Genomic DNA, 9,386 nt, shown 5'->3' with positions numbered 1-9,386 from the left:
CGTTCACAGGTACCACCCTGGTAGACATCAAAGTCTTAAAGAATTCCACTTATACCCGCTCTTCCCCAGATTTTAAAACCCCACAGATGAGGCTTACTCTTCAGGTACTGACGTATGGAACTTGTCGTGCCTTTATACTGGCACATCATCTCGTCAACAGAGTTGTATTCCTCGGCTGTAACCTGTAAGCATGCATCTCTGAACATTGTTAGCCACGGACGAATCTTCCATAGCTTGTCAGAAAGTTTTTCGTTGTCAGACACAGTCAAATTGTCTACAAAATGTAGAGTTCTCAGCAATGTTTGAAAGCGGTTGCGAGACATAACTCCACTCACTGGCTCATAAAATGTTGAAGTTTCCCAATACATCCGAACACTGGGCATCTGCACTATACCCATGTGCAAATACATTCCTAATATCTGCTCAATTTCCTTTTTGTTCGTTTTGACCGAAACACCATTCTTTTGAACACTGTAGAGGTTTGTTTGTTCTGTCAGAAGTTGCAGCATTTCCTCTGTATCAAAACGTCGGAAATAACGCAATGGCGTATCTACAATCATGTCAGCTGGAGGATTTAATTGTGGACCGAGGAATGTTGCATCAGGTCTATCGAAGTGCTTCTTTTTCCACCGAAACTCATTGCGGTCGGTTGCATTTTCTATTTGGCTTTGTTTTTGATTTTGCACTCGTAGATTCGCCAATAGAACGTCGTCGTCAGAACTTTCGGACTCAATCTGTAAAATGAAATATGACGAAATAAAAACAAAGAACAACATTATTTATTGTTTCGATCAATGAGTGATCAAGATATTTGTCAGAAGATATTTTTTGTGTCTGTGAGCGATAATTGATCGTAAGCAGTTGTGTAATGCTTCTTCAAAAAAAAGAAACTATGTAATCATTATTTAAAAATATTATGAACCTGGGAGCCGTTGTTTTCGTTTTTTCTGATATCGTATTCACTATCTGACCCACTACTAGTGCATCCACCATTATTATCATCACTTTCATCGCAGTTCAAAATGACAAGAATATCATCAGCATTGTACACTCTTGTGATTCCAGTTCTCCGCGAGCTGCTTGGCCCAATCGATGCCATGTTCTAGAAAAATGAATACATATGGTTAGTGGCCTGACCAAGCAAGAAAAAGGGAAGTTCAAGGCTATAATGTGAATGCTTGCAATTATTGTATCACCGGTGTCACATGCAAATTGAATTTCTCCATTTGTATGACTAATCCCGATGTGACACCGGTGATACATCAAATGTAGACCTTAGTATGTCGGGTCAGTATTCACTCTAGATTCTCAATTCATACAACATAGTAATCTATATCACGTCAACTAAGACCCCAACTCACCATTTATTTGACACCGATCGTCGTTCTTCATATATGATCCGATGTTTCTAGGTCCTCCAGGATCTTGTCAAAAATCCCACACACCATGATAAACAATACTCTGGAGCGCCACCTAACCGGCCGATCGGTGCACGAAAGCTGTACTGTTGAGTAACATTGGGCCTTAGGGGTTCTATGATCTATAACGTCGGGGTGCGCTGTGAAACATTTCATTTCTACAGGTTTCTAAAGATCATGTAACAGGGGTGTTACTTGGGGTTCCCTAGGGTAATAAAGCTGGGTGGGCAATTACTTTACTGAGTGGATCAAAAGCAATAATTGACTTTGTTAATGGACCAGAGTGTCAACACCTAATAGGAAAACTAAACATAAAAAAACAATTCTAAAAAGCTATTCCAACAGCTAGGCTAATGTTTATATAATAACAGGAAGCACAATGTAACAATTGGGGTCATTATGACGTTATTTTCAATGGAAATTTTTATCCATAAAAACCATAGTTGGAATTTCAGCTGACAGAAGTGGAATGGATGAAACACTTCGATGGGCCTTATCCGGCCCGATGACCGTAAATCTGCCCAGCCCTGGTATGGATTGTATTCGAAAAATCTCTTTGAATATTCAAGAAACTATTTCATATTGAAGTTATTTGAAGACTGAAAAGTCAATTCCATGTTTGATTGATTCCCATGTTGTTCAATGCTCCAAGAATGCTTTGATATTGATCTCTGAAATTATTAATGTTAAAATAAGAAAAAAGGGAATATTGAACTGAATTTAGTGCCAGACAACAACTCGCAAGAAAACATATATGAGTGAAATATTTCGATGTATTTTGTGGCAAACATCATGCTTTGATTTGAAAAATATATGTATTGCCCAATCTATTTGGGTTATGGGCATACATTTAATGCCTGTTACTAAAATAAATTATTTTACATAATGCAAGAAGAGTTTGAATGCAATTTCTATTTGCACCCCCTAGTCAGGCCTGGTTCTATATTTGTCCTAACGCCAATAACAGCTGAGGTTACTTACTCTTCTGATACCATCGACGAATCGGTGGTATGGAGTATTTCCTCATCCCATGTTATTCTTCCTCCGTTCTTTGTTTCCATCTTGAAAATCAATCCTCGGTCGAACGCTTGTACGAGCATTTGATAAAGTTCTTCTCCAACCTCATTATTCGGCAAATATTCAGTGAATTGACAAGCATGTAATAAAAATCCCTGAATACCAAATACACAAAATTATCATTTGCAACATATATGTGTCAAATTATTCTATAAAAGTAGACAATTAAATATCACTCCTCTTTAGAAAATTTCATACAAATTCACTCCAGAGCAAAAAATATGACCAGTCGCCAACGTTTTATCAATTCCCGAATATCTTATACACAGGGATGCTATCGATATGCAGCCAAAAATAAGGACATCGGGGAAACATAATGATAGAATAACGAAATGTAATACACAAAATGTATTCATGCCAGTGCGACCGTGTCTAATCAAATTTTATACGAGAAGGGATTTGCTCATGCAGTTCTTTATTCTTAGATACAATCTGTTCCATCTCACTTTTAAGTTGTATTTTCATTTAAGTTACACAAACTGATTTTGGCCGATAAGCTATTGTTTTGTCATTGTGTCAATCAATTTGCTATTATTACGTAATGAATGGTTATTACGTAAGTGCCTGATATTAAAACATCTACCCATAAAATGGGGACAAAAATAAGGACACATGTTAGAATAAGAACGTTTCTTATAAATAAGGGTAAAATTACTATAAATAAAGACAAATCCTTCAAAATAAGGACGTTATTGCAGCTCTGCTTATACAGCTAGACATAAGTTATCCCAGCTAACCAAATCAAGTTGCAACAACACAAGTTCAATTCAATATCAACTTTCCATCCACATGCCTGACACCATTGGTCATAACCATTTACATAAAACAAAAAACCAGGAAAGCGCTGATCGAACAAATCCAATATTCCATTCTAATTAGTACTATCAAAATCATTGGAAAACGTGCAATTTCTTTTCAGCATTTTAATTATTTTAACGGCAGTAAAGTTACTGTTAGATGTATAGATTATTCATATAATAATCATGACAAAACAATATAACTTATAAGTAATCCTCTCTCTCTCACTGAACTAGTGAAGTCAGTCACAAATCATTGATAAATGAGCTGTATCCGTTGAAAAAAAACAATTTTGTATGAATATTAAATAATAAATATTTTTGACTGCAACACTGCATGACCGGTACAGTTAGGTTTACAGGGCGGGACTGTCCAAGCTAAACCCAGACATGTACTAAACCTAGTCATCACCCTTGTAAATTTTGAAAGTGGCGCATTGACTTCATTAAGAACACTAGTAGGAAATGTGTGGGTGATAGCAATTTCATCTCATTCGTGTTTTTTTGTCATTGTACCACTAGATGGCGGCACATTCACCCATGTTGATAATAGAGATCGTAGTGGAATTCCCCCTCCTCCTCATTGCTGTCTCTCACCTTGAATAAATTCAAGAAAACAAAGAAACATCTAGTTCAATATATTGAGTATAAGAAAAACTAAATTAAGCTCTGCTAATTAAAACAACAAACACCAACATGTACAAAATTTACAACATAATTTCCATGATAAGAAAGCGTATTTCTTCATCCCTAAACTTTTGGTATTCTCATACCCTATGTACCAGGTTAGGGTTAAGCCATAATATTATCCCAATTTTCCTTATTTTAGTTCTTTTACGAGTTCGAGGACTGTCTGTGTTAGCCAAGTGAATATACCCCCTGCCCATAGGTTTCAGTCCCTTTACACAACTCTATGTAAATTAGGCGAACAAAATTAGTTACCTCCTTATTGGTACAAACACAAAATTTTTTGTATAAAATAACTGGTGGGTGAGCAATAAACTTACCAAAACATTCCAATCCTTCTGGAGGGGGACTCTGAGGACTCTGTTGATTATCCAAGGAACCGAACATAGAACTTGAATTTCCTGTTACCAAGAGTAACATATTTATTTATCTCAGCAAAATGAAAGAAACTACAAGTTCTGTATTACTATATTACGGCCTTGTAGGAAGAACCGGTAATTTTGTGAGTATGATTCTACCGAAACAAACATGACCTGGTTCTAACCAAATAAAATTATAAGCGAGCATTGGTGCCTAACTGACAAGGAGAGAAACTTTTCAATTTTAACTTATCAGACGGAAAGATCATTACTTACTAATTTCGGCACATAATGATTATAAGTTGATACTTAGCACTCATTCTAATGAATGCTGAGATTGGTTGAAGAGCAATATTAGTATAACACATCAAATCTTAAATCATATTCAAATAGTAAATGAGAATGGAAAACCCACCAAAATTGAAGTGTAGGGGAACCGGTTGTTGAATATTGGGGCCAGGGAGCATAGGAGTTGGATCACCTGTAAACAAAAAGGATATGCTTATTAATCTTAGCAAAACGAAAAATAGGGTATTAAGTATTCATACTGAAACATTGAATAAGTCTATATGTTGGCAAATATTCGCACAATTCAAATGTACTTGAAATAGCAACTGGGAAGTCAAGTCAAGTTTATTTTTTTCAACCAGTAAAAAATATATCGCAGGCACCAACTACGAGAAAATGATAATTTACAGTTTTACTGAGGAAGGGAAGGTGTGATTGCATAGCGGATAATGTGATAAGGAATATATATTCTTCAAAACAGCTGTTTTGTTACTATAATACAGTGAAGTGTCGCGGACCGGATTATAGTACTTATAGCAATCTCAATTCTCAAACAAAAAATTCTTAGCTCCCATTCAGAGTTTATTTTAAACACTCCAGCATAGATATGAATTAACAAAAGCAAAAGTGCTTGATGACCACTGTTTTAAACAGCGGTTCCCAACCGCTGGTCCCATCGATCGACGTTGGGAACCACTGGTCCTGGGAATGCCCTTTTTTGCCTTTCTTTTTTCTGCAAAGCAAATTGACCTCTGCCTATTTTGATTTGTGAGGTCATTTTATTTGACGTTATCAGTCAGCTGGGGTGGGAAGGTTGGGAACCACTGGTTCAAGATGCACTCGTATGGCCAGGGCAAATATTTTTTATAAATAAATATCTTTGTTTGTTTTACTTTGTTGAATAACTTTTGCAGGAGCGCGAGAGAAAATTTCTTCCATGAGCATGTCGATGCATTTCTCTGCTTTCTTAACCAAGGGTTCAACTCGGACTGTCTCCTTTAGAAACTCAAGAGATAAATCTTCAAGTTTGAGAAAACTAAACAAGTCTGGGAATATTTGTCTTTTACTTCCGACACCGTGTTTCACCCATTTTAGCATCGCCTCCCATTTGACAGCATCGGAAGAATATTTTGTGCTTGAAGATTTGAAAAGTGCCATTATGTCATCCTTGCTTATGTCAAGAAATTCTTTTTTCTTTATAACCCGTTCGAAATTTGCCCCCAAAAATTGAGTTATCACATTTCGTACTGCACTCGGATCATTAACTTGATGTGTTTCAGCCAGGTTCTTCAAAGTAAAGCACTCAATTTCGAGACCTGTCTCCATCTTTTTTACCTCAGAGAATAAGGCGGTAATCACTGAATTTTTAGTCGTTTTATTCTTTTTTTACAATGGGTTCTTCAAGGACAGTTTGCAGAAGAAATTTAAATGGAAATTTGTCAGTATGGACAAGCTCGAAAACATAACAGCTTCCCATGATGTTTGGTAAGTCTCGTTTCTCATGTAACGCAAGAGATCTGATTTGGTGACGAATGGAAACATCTCAGAAGAAATAACAGATTTGAAATTAGTTATCACGAACTGTTCGGCTTCTTGTTTTATATCGAGACGATTGTCTGATCCTGATCGACATCCTTCATATTAACGTGGCCATAATGAACTTCCTTCATGTTGCTTGAAAACATGGCTTCAAAGTATTCTGAAGAGGCTGCCAAGACAGTACGATGCACTCGAAAAGATTTTCCACCAACCTCAAAATCACAAAGAAACCCATTTTGTTTGAACCTATCAAATTATGACATAAGGCAATCTGACTGAGTCGCTCGGACAAGCTATTTTGATTGTAGATCCATTTTTCATTTACCAAAACCACAAAAAACTAGTTTAAACTCTACAAACTGTTATTCTGTACAGCTGTCACCAATAAAATTGAAAAATGAAAGATTTAAGCTTGATTTTTCAAACAGACAACAAGAATACCTTGCCAGCAGAACACAAACTTTTGTTTAACGAGATTGTGTTTTGAATTTTTCTATGTATCTCCTTGCTAAAATAAAATGTTTCTAATTTAGATTATAACATTATTCACATTTGGGACAGTATAGGCCTATATGAAAAATTAGAGCACTTCACTTCTGCTATCAGACTGTATTTTTTATATACTGTATTGTAGTATATCAAAAAGGGCGGAAACTATCGCCTTAAAGCGGAAGTAGACACAGTAGCTCTGTCCCTAAATCACATGACCAGTGTTCTTCAACCTTTTCTACCGCCTTTTACAATTTTTCGAGAACTTCGTATACCTTACAAATACCAATTTTTATTTCAAGCTAAAATGAACATTAAATGTTAGGCACATATTGAAAAGAACTAAAATCTAGGTGGCGGGGCGAGTAATTAAAAATGCTTCTTTCAGTTTTTACTCACAGATGCAATAAATTTAACACCCAAATGTGTAAAAAATGTAAAGACAATGTTAATTTAGTTTCAGTGGCTTCTTTGTTCTTGTATAGTTTTGGCAATTCGTCCATAACAGGGTTTTAGTTCCTTTTCAATTGCTCCCCGCATTAGTGAATCAATATCAAGTATTGAGTTTTGCTTTTCCGACTTGATTTCAACAAGACTGATAACCCCTTCTTCACACAAATAAGTCGTAGCCATCTGTACCAGGAGAGCAAAGGTCTTTTCTGTCAGATTTTTGTACTCGGGGAAATTCAAAAAGAGAAACCCAAAACTCCCGAGTAATCCAATTGGCGGAATGAAATACTTTGATTTAAATACTCCCGGAGTTCCAACAATTCTTCGTCTTCTGTTGGTTCACTGGTAAATGGCTGCATTATCCACGAGTTTTTTTTCTCCAGACGTCTATCCAGGTGTTTTTATCTTCAGGAAAGTACAAAGCATTATTTATCACCCCATAAGTTCAAATGACCAACAGTTAGGGTAGACATGGTATTTATCGTTGAAACGACCTCAAACTCCCACCCGGACTCTTTCAAATATTGATTTAAAAGAGGAAAGTCAATGAAGTTTCCTGAAGAAGCATTGCTTTTCCAGAGTTGAATTTTCTTCTTCAGAGCATTGATATCGCTGATCGAAATATATCATCTCCTTGAAGACTGACGTTCACTTGATTAAAACGATCAAAAATCGACGCCATGTACGCTAATTTTGCAACCCAATATATATTGCGAAACTTGGTGTTTTTTTGGTCTCCTCTATTAGTGTAATACGCCTAATTGCTCGCGAAGTTCAAACACACGGAAAAGAACTTTTCCTCGGGACAGCCACCGTACTTCTGAATGTAGAAGAAGTTCTTTGAAAGTGGCGGCTGTTCTTCACACAGTTTCGAGAAAAGTCACGTTTGTTTTGAACTATTCCTTATCGTATTCACAAAATACACGACTTCCCGTAAAACATAGTGTAATTCATTCATTTTTTTTTCTTCAGCAGATCAAGCGACGTGCACGGCAGCCGAAATCATCAAAACCCAGACACGTGCCTGAATTATCTACATAATTTGTGATGTAACAATGTGCTCAAGTCGGTTCATTGCGTGAATGACATTTTATACTTCATATGCTTCGCGTTTGCATTGTTGTCTCTAATTGAATATTTTAAAAGTTATTATATTAGAGCTTACAATTCCTGATTTAGGCTATACACCCTTCGTATACCCTTTATCAGTTGTATACCCTTCGTATACCTTTTATCAGTCGTATATCCTACGAATGGTCTGGTACACAATTAGGTATACAGTATACCCGGTTGAAGAGCACTGCACATGACAATTCGAGCGCTAGCGCCGCTATTCAATCTTAAGGCCCAACGATCATATTTCAGACTACTCGCAAATTTGAAATGTGGAATTCTGGACGTCGAGCAAAATCCGCAAAGAAGGTTTTTAGTCCGCGAAAAATCTCTCGTTCAACAACATACAAAGATCTGAAGATACGAGAGGAAAAAACACCGGGATTTGTAATTATTACTGAAAAAAAAAAAATCTATGCTCGGGGAAACATTTTGGGAATTCGCAACGCCATGCTATGATGTCATAATATTATGAATTTCAATCATTATGAAAATAGTGACGCAACAAACGGTTTTGAAGAGATAAAATTACGTCATAATATGCATTCATAACTCACGATGAATTATGACCACATAAATAAATGATAATAATTAGTTTTGCGAGGCGTGGGCATTTCCCTCCGAAATTTAACCCTTTGCATCATGTTATGTCTAAAATGATACAAGTTGTTTTATGTTTTTCTTTATTGTTCATAACGTCATCGGGAAAAAAATTTTCACGACCACGGACGCGTGTTAGTAACCAGGTCTGGTTCCTCGAGACTTCCCTTTCCCAGTGTAATTAGAATTTTCTCATAATTTGTGCTCGAGTGATATTTTTTACTTGTTGGAAAAAATAAACTTGACTTGTAATATATTAAAATCGTAAAATAGTATTTTATCGAGTCTTTTTATAATTATAACCCTGCGGTTTCCGACCTTTTTCGGCATACGAGCGTATCGTATAATTAGGCAGTCACCTTAATTATGTCTAACCCAGTGACATTCTCAAGGAGAGTATGCCTCCCTTTCATATCTTCATAGTTTTGTTATTTGTTCAATTTTAAAAGGATCTTCGGCTAGTTACAGTGGTTCCCAAACTTTTTGGAAAAAATTCCGTGACGGACCCCTTGCAATTTTTTTAATGATTACTGAACTTGTGCAATAACACAAAACATTAAAAGATCAAA

At 36.2% G+C, this 9,386-nt stretch overlaps 1 protein-coding gene across 1 annotated transcript; it reads right to left on the bottom strand.

Moving 5' to 3' along the window:
- Positions 1 to 5,490: 5,490 nt before the first annotated feature.
- On the bottom strand, positions 5,491 to 5,952 carry LOC144422827 (kelch-like protein 12). The gene has a single exon (XM_078112685.1). It carries the CDS (start codon positions 5,950 to 5,952, stop codon positions 5,491 to 5,493), a length of 462 nt encoding a protein of 153 aa, XP_077968811.1.
- Between the last annotated feature and the right edge of the window lie 3,434 nt (positions 5,953 to 9,386).

This window comes from Styela clava, chromosome 5 (assembly GCF_964204865.1).
Source record: "Styela clava chromosome 5, kaStyClav1.hap1.2, whole genome shotgun sequence".
In the NCBI taxonomy this organism is placed as follows: Eukaryota; Metazoa; Chordata; class Ascidiacea; order Stolidobranchia; family Styelidae; genus Styela; species Styela clava.
Note: the sequence above shows the minus strand (reverse complement) of the source record. Positions and strands in the feature narration are given on the sequence as shown.